General features: G+C 43.7%; 1 protein-coding gene and 1 non-coding gene across 2 annotated transcripts; both read right to left on the bottom strand.

The window, feature by feature from the left end:
* WDR82 (WD repeat domain 82) lies at nucleotides 1-20,642 on the bottom strand. Its single transcript, XM_023620349.2, has 9 exons — nucleotides 19,832-20,642; nucleotides 14,744-14,841; nucleotides 12,097-12,163; nucleotides 6,346-6,445; nucleotides 5,730-5,846; nucleotides 5,334-5,489; nucleotides 4,835-4,904; nucleotides 4,101-4,243; nucleotides 1-2,854 (listed from the first exon to the last, which is right to left on the bottom strand). The coding sequence occupies exons 1-9, from the start codon at nucleotides 19,990-19,992 to the stop codon at nucleotides 2,825-2,827; spliced, it is 942 nt and encodes a 313-aa protein (XP_023476117.1). The 5' UTR covers nucleotides 19,993-20,642; the 3' UTR covers nucleotides 1-2,824.
* Nucleotides 13,457-13,544, bottom strand: MIRLET7G (microRNA let-7g). The gene has a single exon (NR_032948.1). It is a non-coding gene; the product is annotated as a microRNA let-7g (primary transcript).

The following is a 20,642-nucleotide window of genomic DNA, read 5'->3' as shown; positions in this document are numbered from 1 at the left end:
TTCTGTTTAAGACAGGTAACATGGAAAAAATGTTTATATGTTAAGTACAAAAGGGACATAAAATTGTATATACAGTAGAATAACAACTATGTAAACACACCAAAAATCTATGCACAGAAATGTGTAGAGGAACATTTAACACCAGAAGATTAACAGTGGTAGCATTTGGGCAGCAAACTGATTCTTCTTAAAATTCCCAAATTTCCCTTAAGCTTTAATTATGATTGCAACAGGGAAGTTTTTCTAAAAAAAACACCCCACTGGCTGGTGGTTGAGCAGTGCGGTGTCAATGTCACATATAAATTGGTGGCTTTGGCCTTGACTCTTGAGTGTAGTGAACAGCCCCTCCCCGCGAGGAGAGCTTGAGTACCTCTGGCTCCCAGTCAGAGTATCCTTGCAGCCCAGCCCTCAGCTCTCTGGCCCACAGCCTCTTTTCCCCCTTTATTCTGCCTTATTCCCACCACCACATCATCTCCAGTCACTTCCAGCTGCATCTTTTCCCTTTCCTTCCCAACTCAGGAGCCAGTTCTGCAGCCACATGTTCCCATAAATAGAGGCCATGCAGTGCGTATTTTCAAAGGACATAGTGCCTCAGCTTTGGAAACGCAGGAACTCAATACAAATCATCTTCCTGCTGACAGGCAAGTCATGTTTGGTGGCTGCTCTGGTTGCAGACCTGTTAACTAGGCAGCCTTTCTTGTTAATCCACAGTTCCAAGCACTCTCTCTGAACAGTTACTCCTACCATGAATTTTCTATCGTGGAAAGCCAGAAGTGGGCAGTAACAGCTCAGATCATTTGGTTTCTAAAAGTCCCTCCACTCTGAGAAGGCAGGCTATACAGTGTGTGGCACCACAGAAGCTGCAGATTCCAGTCTACGTTTGGGAAAGATGTATACCCCTTGCCCTTTAAGTTTGAGAAACAAGTCAAAATGTAATTGCTGAAAAAACAAAACAGTTAATTGCTAGCGATTCACAACTATTCCCGCTGTTGAGCAGAGGCAGTAATGGCTTGCTTTCTCCCCTAGCAGCTATGTTCTCTTGGGCAAGGCCTCACCTTGTTGAGCCTGTTTCTGGATCGGCAGGGAATGTGTTGCTTAAATGTTTGGGAACATAATGTGAAATAACATGCCACTTGTCCTTCTCTAAGAAGGCCATGCAGGGGAAGAAAAGGCCATGAGCCAGCTGTAGCTCATTTCAACCCTGATCAGACCCCTCCCTCTCCCAAGAGAAGGCAAGGAAAAGAAGCAAGAAAGCAGACATACCAGGTAAACAGAAGTGACCTGTAATTGGCAAAGAAGCGTCAGACAAACTGAAAATGTTCTAGTTCCAGCATCCTATCCCCAAATGCTGGAAGCCAGACACAAAAGGCATGCAAGTGACTGTCATACATGTACAGGCGCAGACAGAGCATCACTGGGCAAAAAGGGGGCTAATACTGGAGAGAGGGCCCCAAAGTGCGGCTTGAGGAAAACAAGGGAGTCATCCCAAGACCCTCACTTAGCTGCCATGGGAACAGCAAACACTTGAAGCTTTGCTTCGTTCAGTCTCCCGAAGGGAAAAAGGTAATAGGGAAGACTCACTAACACTTGTGGCAAACACTATTAGCAAGGATGCAGTTTTTCTCCTGGGCTGTAGGACTCCATCTCCTTCGGCTGAACTCTGAGAAATGACAGATATTTTGTATATATATATATATATGTGCATACATACATATACATATATATGTATGCACACACACAGATATATTTAAATGAAGGTATACACACTGTGCTAAAATACAAACAACAGAAATCCCAGGTCATATATAAAAAGGCTAAATATAACATATAACACAGGCCTAGAGCCAGCTCTTGGTTGGGAGCTGGGTAAGGGGTGGTATCATCTGGAGACTATGTACACAATTTGTGGTGGGCAGGGAAGGCATCAGTGTAAACAACTCAGACTCATTCCACAATACTGGCCCACAGGAAAGTGTGATGTATCTCACGTACAAAAATAGACTCCCACCTTGCTTTTGTACGCAACCAAGCACGGCAGGCACCCAGAAGGACCGTGGGTTTATCTTGATGACGGGGAACCACACCAGGCTGCTGCTAAACCTCCCAACCCTAGGAACTTATCTGCTACCCAGCCTCCCTTTCAAGCTCTTGGGCCTTTTCCCACCCAACACCCAGAGCCTGAGGCATGCCCAGATCACCCATCCTCACACAACTAACTTGCCAGGCTTTCTGGCAAGCAAGGTCCTTCTATATCTGTCCCTTTCTGACTCCAAGATATATGAAGACTTATCTCTGTAAATGTTTGGCACCTAAGCAACATGATGGTTGTGGAATAATGCCACAATGACACAGGGAGACCCAGTAACAAAACATGCAGGATGAGGGCAAGGGACACTGAGCTGCCCAAGCATCTCAAAACCAAAACTGTGGCTTCCCATGCATTTCTTGGGATGGGAGAACAGATGTGCAGAATTAACAACTTCACCGGCTCCTCAGAAGCAAATACATTCAAAACTGAAGACGTCTTGAGGGCCCCACTATACCCTAATCCTGAATCTGGTCATTCCTCTGGAGGAGCTTGGTGCAGTGACAGCTGGAAAATTTGAGTCCCGATTGAATCTGCCACACCAAAAGTCCTTTTGAAGAAGCTCGGCAAAGTAATTTTTTTTTCTTTTGAGCAGATGTACAGCACATCCATGGGAAGGCCATGTGGAAGGATGCTCTCCAGCCCAGTCAAATGATCCAATCTCACCATTATCTCAGTCTCTTCTGAGTTTTTTCCTGCTGGCCACCCTCGCTGTACAGAAACAGCTGAGCATCAGGGTCAGTCATCAATGGTGGGCAACCAGAAGGCCTGGAAGGAGAACGTAAGTCAACTTTAAAAAGCCAAGCCTCTCTCTTCACTGCTGAGGGTTCTTCTTACCCCTCCCCATAGTATCAGATGCCCAACCCCAACGTTGGAGTTATGGCTGGTGGCCCTCCCTCCTGACCAACTCTGGCAATCTATGGAGGAAAAAAACACTCCTCCCTTTACATGAAAGTAAGCTGGTTCTGTTTCCCTCCAATACTGTCTACCTTCTACCACAGTGGTCCAGTGGTAAGGCAAAAAAGGAATGCTGTCCGGGAGGTGGGGGTCTGCATAACCTAGCCTCACTGCTAATCCACCAGGTGACCTCAGACAGGCCCTCTCCTTCCTAAGCTGTAAAAAAAAAAAGAGAGAGGGATTGGATTGGATGGTTCTGTGCATTTTTTTCTGACATTGTTTTCTTGGTTAAAAAAAAAGAAAGAGGGGGGAACGTGTTCTTGGTAGGCTAGTAGTGAATGCCTCATCCCCAAATAACCAGGTAGGTTTTAGGAGATGCTAAGAGGAAACTGGTGGCTGAGACTCTGACCCTTTGTTCTGCTCGTGTTGTCCAGGAAGAGACAGGAGCCTGGAGGAAATTCTAAGTGGTGAGTTATGATCGGCTGTAAGAATTTCTGATGAATTCAGCATAAACTGAAAGGAATGGAAAACTGAAAGGTTGTTGCCACAACAGGTTGGTTCAAAGTATTTTAAGAAGCCAAAAAGCTGGGAGCCAGCCAGGCGGTGCAGCGGTTGAGTTCACCGGTTCAGATCCCAGTGCAGCCCTATGCACTGCTTATCAGGCCACGCTGTGGCAGGCATCCCACATATAAAATAGAGGAAGATGGGCACAGATGTTAGCTCAGGGTCAATCTTCCTCAGCAAAAAGAGGAGGACTGGTGGTGGATGTTAGCTCAGGGCTAATTTTCCTAAAAAAAAAAAAAAAAAAAAAAAGCCAAAAGGCTGTTAAGCACAGCCCCAGGTAGTTTGGGCATAAAACCAGGGGCCAGAGCAGAAACTGGCCTAAGATCTCCCAGGAACTGAGAGGTGATCCCAGATCATGGAGAGTAAAGTAAAAGTGAAAGATCAGCCAGAGATCAGATAATAAGAGGTGAAACAGGGAAGCCATCAGTTGAGAAACATGAACTTGGGTGCTTGCAATGTACCTATTTAGAACATGCTGTGCTCCTTAAAGCACCCACCACACTAACTGGCATGGGCCCCTAGGTTGAGGACATCTCCCCAGTTGTTCACATACCATGTTGGAACATGCGCTGGCAAAGGTCATGAACTTGGGGTTGAACTGCAAACAGGTAATGGGGCCTGTGTGTTTGCCATCCAACACAGCTACTTTTATACCACTCTCTCCATTCCAGACATGGATCTTGCCGTCCTCTGAACCTAAAGAAAATGATCAAGGAAAATACAATAGCTCAAGGCACAAAACAAAGACAAGTGAGAAAGGGACATGGATTGATATCTGGAGAGAGGCCAAGCTTCAGGACCCAGCCCTCAGGAGAAATTGAGAGGGAGGAGAGGCAGCGAAGAAAGGACATTTTGAGAATTCATCTTGACCCTAGTTATTTGTTCCTGGACAAGTCACTTCCCCTCTGACTTCGGGTTTCTCATTTGACAAGGGGGCTGAATACCACTACACTACCAACATCTAGCCACTAAGACAAGTGAACGCAGGATTATACTAGGAAGTCAGCATTACTAGTAATTACTAGTAAGATAGTGCTTATAGAGTTTAATTCTAATGCTGGTCCAGGGAAGACCAACGTTAATGCCAGTTCGCAGTGAACGACTGCAAAATCAGGATAGTTTAAAGACACTATAACTTTGGCATAATGTGCTACACAGAAATCTGAGAACATCTATCAAAAGGAAAATAAATAATATCTTAACTACTTAAAACTAATACAAATAATATAAATAAGTAAATGCAGAGTACTAGAGAAATAACCCCTAAGGACGATAAAGGAAGCTTACCAATCATAATAAACTGAGAGTCTGGAGTAAATGAGGCCTCCAGTGTGACAGCTTTGCTGTTGGCATAACCCTAAGAAAAGCAGAACAGTTCTCTTGTTACAGTGCCATTAATAAAAAATAATTGCCTAGAAACAGCGATTCAGCACACAAATAACTTTCCTTTCCATGAAACCCTCTCCTCCTCATGTACACTGCCACCAAGGTTCCAAACTCAGCCTTTACAATTCACCCTCTATCCCCAACTCCATATTCAAGGGTGCAAGAAAATGTTTATGGTCAGGGATTATTTTATATCTGAACACCAAACCTGGGTCACTAGGTGAGAAGTGAATGTCTTAGAATCCAAAAGAAATAAGTTCATTTGCAGGAAGAAAACGCAAGTCTATGCCTTGATCAGTGAGTCAAGGATAGCTGCTGGTTTCCGCCAACCAGCTAACACAATTCTCAGCCCAGGAGGTATGAGCATGGAAACAGACATGCTCAAAAGTTGTCAGCTCACCCCAAATGTGTGCATCACCACTCCCTTGAATGCATCGATGAGACGGATGAAGCTGCCATTGGTGGAGATGAGGATGAGTTTGCCATCATTGCTGAACTTAAGTCCTGTCCACTCACAAGTCCGATCATACTGCATCTTAAAGGTCGCAAATGGCCCCTGCAAAAGATACAAATAGCAGCCCCAGGCCCAAGGCACATCAATAATTCCTTCTAACAGAGCCAACTCTCATTCTATTCCTTTAGATTCCTTTTGACTAGGGAAAAGAGAGGATGAACTACTGCTATGACACTGATATCTACCACATACCTCCTCTACCATAAAAAAGGCTCTTAAATGTCCATCTTACCCTTCAAAGCTTCCATAATATCAAGATAGCTCAAAGATCCAAAGATTTACCTTATCAAAAGAGCGAAGGTCATAAAGTTTGACCATTTCAGAATTGACACCTGCAGCAAAAATTAACCCTTCTGGATCAAAAGAACAAACTGGCTTGCCCTGTAGATGCATGAGGCCCTAAGAGAAAGGAAATAAAAAAGTTAATGTACCCAGGATCCTACCCCTATATAATATACTTCTCCCAATGAAAACTAAGAAAGGGACACAAAAAGACACAAGCCTATCTACAGCACAGAAAAAGCAAACATAAAACAAACTAAAATGAGCTTTTTAAAAACAAGTCTCCATACAACTGATTTCAGATCAACCCTAACTGTACAATTTTATAGACAGTGAATTCAAATAAAAACAAATTCCTTGAGGCTAAAAGCTATAGCTCCAAGGCTCCAGGAAAGAAGTTTTTAAAGCAATAAGCCACAGAGCATAACGCAAAATGCAATGGATAGGGTATTTACTTAATTACCAGCTACCTACCAAGAAAACAGATTTTCTCCAAAGTTTAAAAAGACACTGGGATCCCAGAATGGAACCACTGCTTTCCCTTCCTTAAGAGGGAGAGTTGATGATAGCGCCTACCACAGAAAATACTCAGAGTGTAATTGTGAGGTACCATTACCTGGCAGTTAGGAGACCGGAGATCCCAGAGTCGAATGGTCTTATCAAGAGACCCAGAAATGAAAGTGTCATCCACAGGTGACATGGACAAGGCTACCACCCTGCAATGCATTAAGATAAATAGGAGTTGAAGCAAAATATTTGCAAAAATCAGATGTGAACTCCAAACCACTCTACCTGCCTTCCTATATATACCTATTCTCCCAAAACTTCCACTTTAAGAAACACACATACACAAGCCATCTGAAATAATCAAAGGCAACAATATAATGAAAAAAGCAACTTAAAACTACAGCATAAAAATGTATGATTCCAATGCAAATCAAACCACAATGAGATACCACTTCACACCCACTAGCATGGCTATAATCAGAAAGAAATAACAAGTATTGGTGAGGACTTGGAAAAACTAGAACCCTCATACACTGCTGGTGGGAATGTAAAATGGCACAGTGCTTTGGAAAAGTTTTACAGTTTCTCAAAAAATTAAAGATAGAGTTACTTCATAACCCAGAAATTCCACTCATAGGTATATATGCAAGAAAAATGAAAACATATGTCTACACCAAAACATACATGTATGTTCACAGCAAAATTATTCACAATAGCCAAACACTGGCAACAACCCAAATGTCCATCAACTAATGAATGGATAAACAAAATGTGATGTATCCATAAAATGGGATTATTTGGCATTAAAAAGGAATGAAGTACTGATTCACGTTACAACATGTATGAACCTTGGAAACATGGCAAGTGAAAGAAGTCAAACACAAAATGCCACATATCATCTGATTCCATTTATACAAAATGTTCAGAATAAACAAACTATAGAGACAGAAAGTAGATTAGTGGTTGCTAGGAACTGGGAAGAAGGGGAGTAGGGAGTGACTGTTAATGGATACAGGGTTTTTCTCTGGGGTGATGAAAACGTTCTGGAATCAGACAGTGGCAATGGCTGCCCAATTCTGTGAATATACTAAAAACCAATGAACTGTATACTTTAAAAGGGTGAATTTATGGTACTGAACTATATCTCAATTAAAAAAAAAAAAGGCATGATTCCTTAACTAGAGTTTTGTGGACTCTACCAATGTTCTCAAACCTAAGAGGCATCAACAACACCTAGAGGGTGGGTTATAACAGATTGCTGGGATTCACTCCCAGAACTTCCAATCCAGTAGGTCTAGGGTAAGGCCTGAGGTTCTGCACTTCAAACAAGCTGCTGGTGATGATGAGACGGCTGGTTTGGTACCACACTTGAGAGCCGCAGGCCTGTCTAACAGCAACCATATTTCTGATTTGAGTTCCTTTTACGGTTAAACCATTAAGAGTCACTCACTGAAAAACATTTCTTCTAAGGGCTCATCCTGAGCTCTCCTGTCCCCTCTGTTCATGTTATCGCTCTGAAGAGACACCCGCCCTCCTCTGATGAGACATCTGCCACCTCACCAGCATTTGAGCCTGGCCTGTGGAGAAGGATGGCACGTGGCTCCACTTTATCTGCCTCTTGGAGCATGTGACAGCCCCGACCAGAGGGTCCTTGAAGGTCACATGCTATGACCTGTAGAGTACCTAGGATTCTAGAGTACATATGGAGAAAACTCTCATGAAAACAGACATTAAGATGGCTCTTCCTTCTGGGTGTTACAGAAGAGTAGTTCCACATTCTGGCTTGGATGCAAAACTCTTCATAGGGGGCCGGCCCCGTAGCCAAGTGGTTAAGTTTGCACGTTCCACTTCGGCAACCCAGGGTTTCGCCAGTTCAGATCCTGGGTGTGGACATGGCACCACTCATCAAGCCATGCTGAGGTGGCATCCCACATGCCACAAATGGAAGGACCAACAACTAAAAATATACAGCTATGTACTGGGGGGCTTTGGGGAGAAAAAGGAAAAATAAAACCTTAAAAAAAAAACAAAACAAACTCTTCATAGATACAGGATCTGGCGTCATAGATAAAGATTATAGAGGAAATGTTGATGCCGTATTGTTTCATTTTGCCAAAGGAAAATTTGAAGTCAAAAAGGTGATCGGGGCCAGCCCTGTGGCCGAGTGGTTAAGTTCATGCGCTCCGCTTCGGCGGCCCAGGGTTTCGCAGGTTTGGATCCTGGGCGTGGACATGGTATCACTCATCAGGCCATGCTGAGGCAGCGTCCCACATGCCACAACTAGAAGGACCCACCACTAAAAGTATACAACTATGTCCCGGGGTGCTTTGAGGAGAAAAAGGAAAAAATAAAATCTTTAAAAAGAAAAAAAAAAGTGATCAAACAGCACAGCTCATTTGTGAATGGATTTTTAATCTAGAAATAGATGAAATTCAAATTCTGGATGACAAGGAAAGGGGTTCAGGAGGTTTTGGTTCTACTACAAAGAATTAAAATTTATGTTATAAATAGAAACTGAGAAAATGTACTTTTTTCCTTAAAGTTTTTACCTACGAAAAAAAATTTTTCCAATATACCTCAATTAACATCTGCACTAGCTCCTCAACTTAAAAATTTAAAGGATACTGTAAGCTTGGGGCCGGCCCAGTGGCACAGCAGTTAAGTGCACACGTTCCACTTTGGTGGCCCGGGGTTCGCTGTTTTGGATCCCGGGTGCAGACATGGCACCACTTGAGAAGCCATGCTGTGGGAGGCATCCCACATATAAAGTAGAGGAAGATGGGCACAGATGTTAGCTCAGGGCCAGTCTTTCTCAGCAAAAAGAGGAGGACTGGCGGCAGTTAGCTCACAGCTAATCTTCCTCAAAGAAAAAAAGATACTGTAAGCCAAAATTTCCTAGGAATACTGAGGTGGTAATAAAATAGAGTGAGCAGAATGCATATGGACATATAATTTTATGTCATGGTATTCAGGTCAAAAGCTCAGAGGAAGTCTATCTTAGCACAAAGCTCTATGCTAAGAGCTACAGGGAATACAAGGAGGAGCAAGACCTCAACTCTAAAGAAGCTTAACTGTCTAGTCCAGACAATTCCAAGAAAGGGTCGGAGAAGGCTTTCTGGAAGAAGTAGCACCTGTGGTGAACAGGGTTTCAATAGGAGATGACTTTGTGGAAGGTGCTAGATAGGAAGGCATGAGGCCTATATTCAGGAAGCAGCCCAGAGTTCACTTCAACTGGCGTGGTGGGAGCTAACACTGGGAAAATGGATCAGAGCCACAGGGAGGAGAACCTGATTCTAAGGGGAAGGAGCAGGGAGATGCAGAGAACCATTAAGGCTTCCTGAGGGAGGCTGTGAAGTGGTCAGAATTGTATAGGGTGCTGAAGCAGGATGAGGAGGGATGGGGAGATGGGGACGTAATGCCTTGACGGGGCATGAGCTAGGACAGAAGCAAAGGAGACGGTATGGGGGAGTTACACATGGGGTTAAACCTATATAGAATCAATAGGACTTAACAACTCACTGGATATGAAGGCAGGGGAAAGGTAGTGAACAGACAACAGAAGCTTTGAGTCAGGAGAATTAGAAGGGTCGAAGGCAGACAGAAGGAAGCTGACCCAAGGAATATAACAATGATGGATGGACTGTCAGACCTGTCAGGTGGGGACGTGGAAGAGACATCTGCATAGATGTATATAAAACATGTAAGTGGAAGTTGAGTCTGGAAATCATAACAGATGTAGGCTAAAAATACTGATTTGGGAAGTCATCTGAGTAGAAGTGAATGAAATCAGTGATAAAGATACTTGAGTAACTACCAAGAGGGGAAAATAGTTGGGTAGAACCTTGTTTATTTTAGCGTCAAAGGAGAACGAGAGGCCAAGAATAGCAAGATTAGAACCAAGATGGGAAAAGTCGGCTGCCACAGGAAAAAAGAAGTTTTATTGAGAAGTTGAACAGCAAAAAAAAAAAAGCCCAAGGCAGTGGATTTTAACTGGAGGTAGCAGGAAAAGGGAAAGCTTGGACAAAGGCTCACAGATGATTCTGAGACTGGACCAAGAGTGATTTAAATGGTGAATGAGCGTGAGGTGGAGATGGGAGTATACAGATTATTCTTTCTCATTTTTTTTCAGATTGGCACCTGGGCTAACAACTGTTGCCAATCTTTTTTTTTTTTTTTTTCTGCTTTATTTCCCAACCCCCCCCCCCCCCCCCCCCCGTACATAGTTGTATATCTTAGTTGCAGGTCCTTCCAGTTGTGGGATGTGGGACGCCGCTTCAACGTGGCCTGACAAGCTGTGCCATGTCCGCGCCCAGGATCTGAACCCTGGGCCACTGCAGCGGAGCGTGCGAACTTAACCACTCGGCCACGGAGCCAGCCCCCTATGCTTTCTCATTTGACAGTGAAAAAGAGTGGGTGATAAGCTCAAGAAATAGATTTAACATAAGGAAGACCAAGTAAGTTTGTAGGCAGGAAGGAAAAGTCTTGTGAAAGAGATGGAAGCAAGCAGACAGAGGGAGATTGGTTTTGTCAAGGAAGAAGGTTTTTTCTCAAGGAAAGGGTTCTAAGGAACAGAGGAATTTTAGTGGAAGGGATAAATATTAAAAAGAACTCCTTTTGGATGGCCTTAATTTTCTCAAAAAGGGAGGGACAAACTCACCTAATAAAAGTCAGGAGGTCAAGAGATCAGATAATTGGGAAGATTGGAAAGAATTTCAAAGAACTGCAATCTACTCAATTATAGACAGTACATCTGTGAACATTAATTCGACTACAAACAAGCAAAAACCTCTACTTGTTGCAAGCCATTCTTTGTCTGGAATGACACACAACCAACAGCTGCCACCTTTTATTTTCAGAAACACAGAAATGCCCTGCCTGATCAGAAGTGTAGCCAAAAACAGGGTGCTCTAGGCCCATCTCCTGTCAGGGTTCTGTACAACTCCAAGCAGTACTAGGTTACTGCACATTTGCAAATGAAAGCAGGAGGAAATACCTCCAGTGATTAAAATATCATCCAAGAGAAAATGTGTTTAAAACTCAACCAAAACTTGAAAAATTGGAGAAAAAATCCTGGGGGAATTGGCATATGAGACAGAAGCAGTCTGCAATACAAACTAGAATAAGGAAACAAGCTTCTTGACTTCCGAAAGTAACAAAGGACAATTTCATTAATTTTTTTGCATCCTCATTAAGATTTTCACATGAAACATGTTTACGCAGAGCAGCGGCCTGCTAAAATGGGGTCCACCGGGGCCAGCCCCATGGCCAAGTGGTTAAGTTCACGTGCTCTACTTCGGTGGCCCAGGCTTTTGCCGTTTCGGATCCTGGGCACAGACATGGCACTGCTCATCAAGCCATGCTGAGGCAGCATCCCACATGCCACAACTAGAGGACCCATAACTAAAAATATACAACTATGTACCAGGGAGCTTTGGGGAGAAAAAGGAAAAATAAAATCTTAAAAAGATAAAATAAAATAACACTAAATGTGGGCCACCTATACTAGAAGACTTCATACACGTAAATGGTCCTTTCATCAAAGGACATCTGATATTTGGGGTTCCTAAATGCCAAATGTAATTTTCACTCCGTAGGTTTTCACTCATTGTCTTTAATCCACATTTTTCCTAATTACATTTTAACTGAGATTTTGGTTTATCTATGAAGTCCTACTCCTGCCTCCACAACCTCAGTTAATCAAGCACTGACTCTTTAGGGAGGTTAACAAGAGAAGACTAAGAGGAATGTTCAACAGCAATGAGGAACTAGCTTCAGTTCACTAATAAAATTTCTCCACTTGTCTATTCTCTGGATAACCTCAGGGATAAAAGAACTGTCTACTTCTCTATCTACTTCTTACCTTTTGCTATGTCCAGGAAAGTATCTGATGTATTTGTTGTCATGCAAGGACAGGTAACGAATAGTATCTGTAAGAAGACAAATAAGGCATTATGATATCCTACTGTATTTGAAGGAATTTACTTTGCATTTTCATCTTGAAAAGACAAGGTTAAAGAATTCATTGTTTTCCATAACCCAAGCAAGGTGTGAATAAATAATGGTGAATAATTCCTCTCCACAGCCGAAGAGTAGGCACTACAGATTTCACATAATTCAAAAGCAGAGTTCTTAAGCTGACAGCATATAGACCAATGTTAAAATCACGATTACTACTAATTTTTGGCTTCTGCATAGTTACAATGCAGCTTGTCCTGCAAATATACCCTGGTCACTGCCCCCTACAAAAAAATCCCACAATACTTTCAGTGCCCTCAGAATGGCAAGCCTTAAAGAAAAACATCTGGCTGCTGAGGAAATCAGGCTGGACTCTGATATAATGTTTGTCTAGGGTTCTCCAACAGCTTGTCAGCCCAACCCAGAACTCATATGAATGTTAACTGGATATACAACTTACATTAAAACTAAACAAAATGTGAAGAGAAGTAATGTCCTACTACTTCTTTTCTAATTAACCAATTATCCAATTGGTTCCTTGTGCACCAGAGAAGGGAGTTAAAAACAATAGTAATAAAATGGCCAAAAGAAGTAGTGAGGAAATTTGGGTTAAAAAGATCTCCAGACATTTAAAAATCAAACTCATGAACTATACCAACAAGTGATAGCAGCAAGATTTTGACAATATCCAGGAAACGAATAACCATAGAGACTTGTGCTTGGGGAAAATAAGACACTCTTAAAAACCAAATGATTCTATCCAAAAAAGTGAACAAACAAAAAAGATGGTGATGGGAAGGGAATCAAGTGCCATAAAGAACAGAACTGGAAAGTACTCTGTCCCTAAAAAGACTAAGAACAAGGAACAATTGTTGAGAAAGAACTAACAGGAAATGGCGCCAAAAAGTAGAAAGGAAAGCAGAGAAAGAACATTCTGGAGGCAAATAGAACAGAGGAACAAAAAGGCTGAAAGCATCAAGTCATCCCAGTGGTTCACAGGGGTACTTTCTACTAAGAGGGCATTTAACCTCGGAGAGGGAAAAGGACACTCTTTGTATGTTCCAAAATTGAACTCTACATGGTTTTCCTTGAAAACATCTTCAAAGCTTTCGAATGACAACCACAAAGTCTTCCTGGTTGTTGTATTGCTAGGAACTACTCACCTGCCCTAAGCAGAAAAAGACTTCCTCCCCATTACCTGGTTTCCCAGAGATGAGCAGGGCGTCGGCATCCTCTCTGCCCCACTCAGTAGCTGGCGCGCTGTTCCTGGCAAGGCAGTGGCCTGTACAGTTATCTCCTGTACCGGGTGGTATCATAGACCCTCAAACTGTACAAACTACTACCTCAGCCTGGAATCAGGCAAAAGGAAACGGAGCGTTGGAGGAACTCTTCAGGATGCACTCGAGACAGGAAAGGCAACATTCTCATAGCAGAGGCCTGGCAGCAAAGCTGCGAGTGCCCAACATTTGCCCCATCTTGCACCATATTTGGAGAATTCTCATTTAATTACCCAGAAAAATACTCCAACAGAAGAAATATATCAGTCATTCAGATGATCACATAGATATGTTTCCTCAGGATCCTAATGTTTTATATTCTTGTTCAAAAGCATCAATTGCACTGCTTACTTAGAAAACCACTTCTGAAATAGAGGCATGAAAAGTAGAAATGATATACTTACTAAAAATCAAGTACAGGCAGAAAAGTCTCATTAAAAATAAAAAAATACTTCTGCCCATCTGCTCTTGGATAGGCATAGCCAAAATAGCATAAGCAATCTTTGTTGAATGACATTAGAAAAATCTTACTGCAAAAGTGAAACAATTAATAAATCAGTAAGATAAGCTAAAAAAAAAAAAAGGAATCCTGATATGAAAGTAAGTGTTACAGCTCAATCACCAAGACTACCTTCAACTGAGAATGACTTATCCCAGGAGAAATTCAGATAAAAACAGAGACCATTTATTACAGAAAGAAATTCACAATTTTAATTTCTAAAAATAACTTTACTCTTCAAAGACATTAGCTTTTAAATTCAGATTAAAAAAATGTCTCTGGAATCAAAGATAACTACGGTCAGTAGGTTATCCTTTATGACAGAGACGATAAAACATTGGGCATACACCAAAAACTATTCTAAGGTCCTCTAAACTACCATAGCTCAAGCATTTGTGAAAACTTTTCTCAAACCTATATATCTTGAATGGGAAGGTACTGTTGTCTACTACTTGCTATGTGTCAAGTATTCTTTCTGTTTATTTGCTCTAAAAGTACTCTTTCAAGTTTCAAGAAGTACAACCATAAATACAATTCCTATTGCCATTCTCCACCCTAAACTGGAGACCTTTCATACTCAGTTTCAAGTCCTCAAAAATACTAGTGGCTTGCTTCCAGCATCACTTCAGTCATAACAATGTTACCATTGCTAACATCATTGGAAAATATTTAAATTAAGGTAACTATAACCAAAGCAGAAGTAGTCACAAAGATTCTGTGAACTATTTAACAAAAGAAACCATGACCATAACTTCCTAAAAAGAAAGCTTGCTTACCGTCTATTTTGTTAGAGCTGTAAACGACTGTGTTTGCTGCATGAGTGTATCTGATGAGGTCCACGCCATATTTCTTACTGTACAGGGTTCTCTTTGGTCTGACGAGGAAATGGACAGAGAAAGAAAACCATCAAAATCATCCACCACCAAAATCTGGGATCTTCATATAAAGAGATGCATTTGAATGATGTGGTAAGGATGAGGATTCTTGGTAGGCTCTAACACTGGAAAGAAACAGAATTTCTTCCAAAAGGGAGGAAACAAAACCAATCAATCAAGTGCAACAGCCTTTTACCTCTCAACAGCAAATGCCACCATTAGGACATAGAAGTAAATCTGAGGGCTCAATTCAGTTTTTACTATGATGTCCAAAAGCTTTGAGAAAAAGTACATCTATTGGGGAAGAAAAGCATACAAAATAACACAAGTCATAACTTATAACAAAGGGGGATGTGGAACTACATCAAACCAATGAGACCAGAACTTTTCATAAGCCATTCACTTAGAAAGAAGCTTTCTTCAAGAAGAAATCATTTATCAAAATTGAAACCAGATGCAAAACTGCTTGTCTTTCCTAATATAACCCACTGCTGCAGAAGCTATCCATCCTCCCTATCCTATGGGTCCAAAGCACGTACTGAGCCTTATAGAAGGCAAGCCTAATTCTCTCTAGCAAAACTAGTCATTGGTCCTTTTCTTTTCACTTTAACATAAAATCATATATTTCCAAGGTAGAGGTTACCAATCCATTTGTTCAAGTTCCTTAAATGTTTTCCTCTATAGAACCTTGAAGATGAAGCTGAAACTGATTTCAGCAAAATCTTTAACCAAAAACTTCATAATGTTCTAGAATTAGGTGTAGGAAGATTTCATAAATCCTGTATCAATGTTTACCAAGAGTTCCAATTTATGAAAAAGATGGAGACTGGCCCCATGGCCTAGTAGTTAAGTTCAGCATGCTCCACTTTGGCGGCCCAGGTTCACTGGTTTGCATACCAGGAGCAGACTTACACTACTTGTCAGCCATGCTGTGGCAGGGACCCACATACAAAATAGAGGAAGACTGGCACAGGTTAGCTCAGGGCAAATCTTCCTCAGCAAAAAAAGAAAGAAAGAAAAAGTTGTTTACCCTCTCAATGTAAAATCCTCTTGGAATCTATATGCTAAACAATCAGATAACTCAGGCAGCTTCAGGAAGTCAACAATTTGCACTTTCAACTTTTGTTAATGTCAATGAGGTCAAGGGTTTCCCTACATAAATCCTATCCAAACAAGACTTCTCACTCCAAATGCACTGAATTTTCTACATTCTTACCTTTACTGAAAAATGAGCTAAAGTGATCAGCTCAAAGGCTACCTTGTTGAGTCTACAATCCTGGGTTCTGCCATGAAGCTACTACATGGTAACCAGCGAGTGAGTGAGTGTGAGAGCATGCACGTGTGCTCACTTTCAAAAGATTGTTGACTTTGCCCCTACTAGTGGAAAGAGAAGCTTACTTATCCTAGTATTTCAGTCTACGATAGTGAAGACAGAGCCAGAAGAGGCAACGTTAAAAGGTGTTGTGTAGGGGCCAGCCTGGTGGTGGAGTGGTTAAGTTTGCACATTCTGCTTCAGTGGCCCAGGGTTCACCAGTTCGGATTGCAGGTACAGACCTATGCATAGCTTGTCAAGCCATGCTGTGGCAGACATCCTACGTATAAAGTAGAGGAAGATGGGCATGGATATTAGCTCAGGGCCAGTCTTCCTCAGCAAAAAGAGGAGGATTGGTGGCAGATGTTAGTTCAGGGCTAATCTTCCTCAAAAAAAAAAAAAAGGGGTGGGGTAAGGAAAATTTTTAGTTCCACTTATATATGACCTATTTGTCTCAAATTTATCAATAACACTAACCTGAGAATTATTCCTAATAACGGAAACTTTTTATCTCATATCATTTCGTAGTTTGAAAGCCAGATCCTAATATACTGTATTCATTTCAGAGGATCTTTACAAAGCTCATGAACATTTTTTTACAAATATTTTGGTAAGCTTCTTTTCACAAATCATGATTCTGGTGATCAGGTATGAATAAATAATGTTAAAGCCTTCTCTTTGAATAATTTGCATCACCTAACCACAGATAATATCCTTTATATTCTTTCAAGTTGAAAAATCACTCAATGGATGAACTCTGTTATAAAGAAAGTTAACTGAACAGTTAACTGGTAAATATTAAGCATAAAGAATCTTTTATTTTTATTTTTTAAATTTTTTTCCCCTTTTTCTCCCCAAAGTCCCCTGGTGCATAGCTGTGTATTCTTAGTTGTGGGTCCTTCTAGTTGTGGCATGTGGGACACTGCCTCAGCATGGTTTGATGAGCAGTGCCATGTCCACGCCCAGGACTCAAACTGACAAAACACTGGGCCGCCTGCAGCGGAGCGCGCGAACTTAACCACTCGGCCACGGGGCCAGCCCCAGCATAAAGAATCTTGTTTTAGCCATTTTCAAACTCCCAAATTCTAACATTAGTACCATCTAATAAAGATACTACTGGCCAAGTGGTTGGGGTTCCGTGTGCTCCCCTTTGGTGGCCTGCGTTCCCAGGTTCAGATCCCAGGTGCGGACCTACTCCACTCATCAGCCACGCTGTGGAGGCATCCCACATACAAAGTAGAGGAAGACTGGTGCAGATGTTATGTCAGGGCTAACCTTCCTCAAGTAAAAAAAAAAAGAGGAGGACTGGCAACAGATGTTAGCTCAGGGTGAATCTTCCTCACACACACACAAAAGATACTATGACTTCCAGGGAACATTACTTTTCTTCTAATGTTGGTTTTACCTACACTGATGGCAAATTTTATCTTTGCATTGCCACTTAGACTCATGGACTCCTAGAGGCTACAGAGGACATCTAATATCCAGAGAAATGATCTGATCAATGTTACATACCTGGTCACAAGGCCAAACTAGAACCCAGGTCTCCTAATTACCAGGTCACCCTTGCCACAGATCACAATGACAAAAGGTCACAATTGCTAACAGAAAATTTAAAAGAGCATGCCCTATACTATTGCATCAATATTAAATTTCCTAATTTGGATAACTTTGCTCCAGTTATGTAAGGGAATGTCCTGTGCTTAGGAAATCCATGTTGAAGGGTTTAGGAATAAAAGGGCTTGATACCTTCAACTTACTCTCTAATGATTCAGAAAAAAATATGCATACATATAAATATTTACATAGAGAATGATAAAGCAAAGGGAGCAAAATGTAACCAATTACTGGATCATATGGGAGTTCTTTGAAACATTGTTATAACTTTTCTGTAAGTTTGTAATTATGTAAAAAAACTGCATTTTTTCCATAAAATGAACGTGTTACTTTTAACAAGACAGGACTTCAAGTCACTGTCATGCCTCCCAACAAGTCAACATTAGCCACATTTGGAGACAAACTATGAAGGAATGCTATTACAACCCTCATTTCCTTTGAATAACGATATGCATCTCCACCCTCAGGTTCCAGGGAGAGGTTCTAATCTGTGCACAAGCACTATTTGAAGCAAACCAGCTTCAAACCACTTCTAACTCCAGGACCCCACAACTCCAACCCCACTCAGCTTTACATGTTACTCTCTCTTCCAAGCTGATTCAAGTAGCTAGACCTGGACAGAAATCCATTTACTAAATGAGTGACATCAATTCAAATAACTCAGCATGGGTCCAGCTAACACCCCTCTTCCCCCAGGACCACAACCACAGGCCAGCTACCCTTCCACATACTGCAGGCAGATACAGAGCCAGTTACATAACACTTCTTCATAGCCCCAGCGGGAAAAAATCGTGGAGAATATTACAGCTCAGACCAAAACAGCATTACTTTAGATAACCAAATTCACAAATGAAGAGGCAAGTTCCAAAACAAAGTTTACAGAAGACATTGGTTTAAAAAAAAAAGGAGAGAAAGAGAGAAAAGGACCAGCTGGAGTAGAGAAAAACCCAAGGATTCAAAAGCAAGATCTGGAACGAAGTAACAAAATGAAGTCTGACAAAACCAGCAGCCACCAAATTAAACCAAACATCAGGCAAGCCTGCTTGGGGAAGGTGGCTGTGGGGAAATTGAATTTAGCCTAACGCAGTTTCTGCTCCAAAGGAGCTCACAGTTCAGCAAGGACTTGGAGAAAGCAAGTCTGCAAGGGTGAGGGGAAGCTGACAAGGTGCCCAGGGAAAAAGGCCAAAGGCTGTGCTTACAAGATTTTGCAGAGATGCAGGTGTAGCGGGTCCCCAGAGGACTTGGAGGAACACAAATTTCATGATCAGAACTGGAATTTTAATTCTGAGTGGGCCATAAAGTGCAGTTTTTATCAAAAAGTATAAGAGGAAACAAGAAATTGTTATACGACGCTTTCTTTGTTCTAATGGGAGGTCCACATTCAGGTCGGAACGGGGCGGCCAAGTTCGTTTGTGTCTGGCAAAAGCGGAAAGTTTCAGATGTTGTTAAAAAGTTAACTATAAACGCGTGCCTCGGGTCTGAGGGAGTCAGTGTGATTCGCAACAGAAAGGGAAAGACCTGGGGCCCAAAAAGGCACAACAAATAGATCGTGACAGCTAAGAAGCGCAACCCGCGCGGCTCGCGGGCGGAAAGCCCGCGAGAAGCGGAGGGCAGGGCCGGGTGGAGCCCGAGGCGGAATCGAGGTCACGGAGGAGACGGCAGCGGGAGCGAGCCCACGCCGGGGCCGAGGCGGGAGCGCAGCCCGGGGCCCGCGGCGCGGCCCGCGCCGAGCCCAGCCCAGCCCAGCCGAGCCCAGCCGAGCCGAGCCTGGGCCAGAGTCGAGAGCTACCTGCCGGCCGCGGTGGGCGGGCCCGGCGTCTAAAGGTCAAGGTCAAGGTGGGGTTTGGCAAGAGATGCAGACGCGTTCTCTGTGGAGACCGAAGACATACAAAATAGAGATAGTACTATTGCTATCATGATCTGCACCAGAACAGGCCTCCCGGACGGCCTCGGAGTGGAAGCGGCCCCAGCGGGAGCGAGTGCAAAGCAGGCCGGGGCTGGGGCGAGCGCGGGGCCCCGAGAGGGAGGGGGACACGGACCCGGGCCGCCGCCGCACTCACTTGCCCTCCTGGCAGTCATAGAGCACGATGGAGTCATCGTCGCTGCTCGAGATGACCGTCTCGCCGTTGGGGCTGAAGTCGAAGCAGTTAATCTTGTCCGAGTTCTCGCGGAACACCTTGGCGACGCGGAAGCTCCGCAGCACGCTGTCGGTCAGCTTCATGGCGGCGGCTGCTGGAGGCGGCAGCGGCGGCACAGGGCCGGGGCGGGGCCCGGCGGCGAGCTAGCTAGCTAGCGAGCGGGCGGGCGGGCGGGCTGCCGAGGGGCCGACCCGGGCGGGGCGGGCGCCGCGCCGGCGGCGAGCGGGAGGGCGGCCGACAGTGGGGCCACCCCTTCGTCTTCCTGCTCCTGCTCGTGCAACGCTCTTCTGCCCGGACTACGGGCCTCGCCGACCGTTCCTCCTCACAGTCGCCTCAGGGCCAACCGGCGCGGCGCCGGCTCATTGTGTCCGCCATCTTGGGGCGACAGGCAGAAGCCGAGGGCGAGGAGCCTCACCGCCGCGCACGCCGGGAAAGGGGGCGGGGCGGGAACGGCGGCGCGAGGCGGGGAAGCGGGCCGATGACGTCAGCGCGCCCGATGAGGAATGGAGTGGCGGGGGCGACCAGGCGGCGATTCCGGACCCGCTGCGGGGAGGGTGGGCTGGGGAGGCCCACCACCCTCCCAGTTGGGCCCGAGGGCTGCTGGTTCCCCGGAACCGTGGACCTGTGTGCGGGATCGCAATTCCTTGAGAGGCTAGGGTGCCCCCTGCAGGCTCCCCGACCGAAAGCCTTGCGGGAGCAGGTACTGCGGGGGTGATCTACGCTCCTGGAGGCC

This window comes from Equus caballus, chromosome 16 (genome assembly GCF_041296265.1).
Source record: "Equus caballus isolate H_3958 breed thoroughbred chromosome 16, TB-T2T, whole genome shotgun sequence".
Lineage (NCBI taxonomy): Eukaryota > Metazoa > Chordata > Mammalia > Perissodactyla > Equidae > Equus > Equus caballus.
Note: the sequence above shows the minus strand (reverse complement) of the source record. Positions and strands in the feature narration are given on the sequence as shown.

Excerpts from the sequence above, each read along its gene's own strand:
- WDR82 (XM_023620349.2), bottom strand. The coding sequence starts at position 19,992 with ATGAAGCTGACCGACAGCGTGCTGCGGAGCTTCCGCGTCGCCAAGGTG. Across the intron at positions 5,847-6,345 it reads TCCGGTCTCCTAACTGCCAG|GGCCTCATGCATCTACAGGG; the intron begins GTAATGGTACCT and ends CCTTTCTCTTAG. Across the intron at positions 2,855-4,100 it reads CCAGCGCATGTTCCAACATG|GCCTTCTGGTTGCCCACCAT; the intron begins GTATGTGAACAA and ends TTCTCCTTCCAG.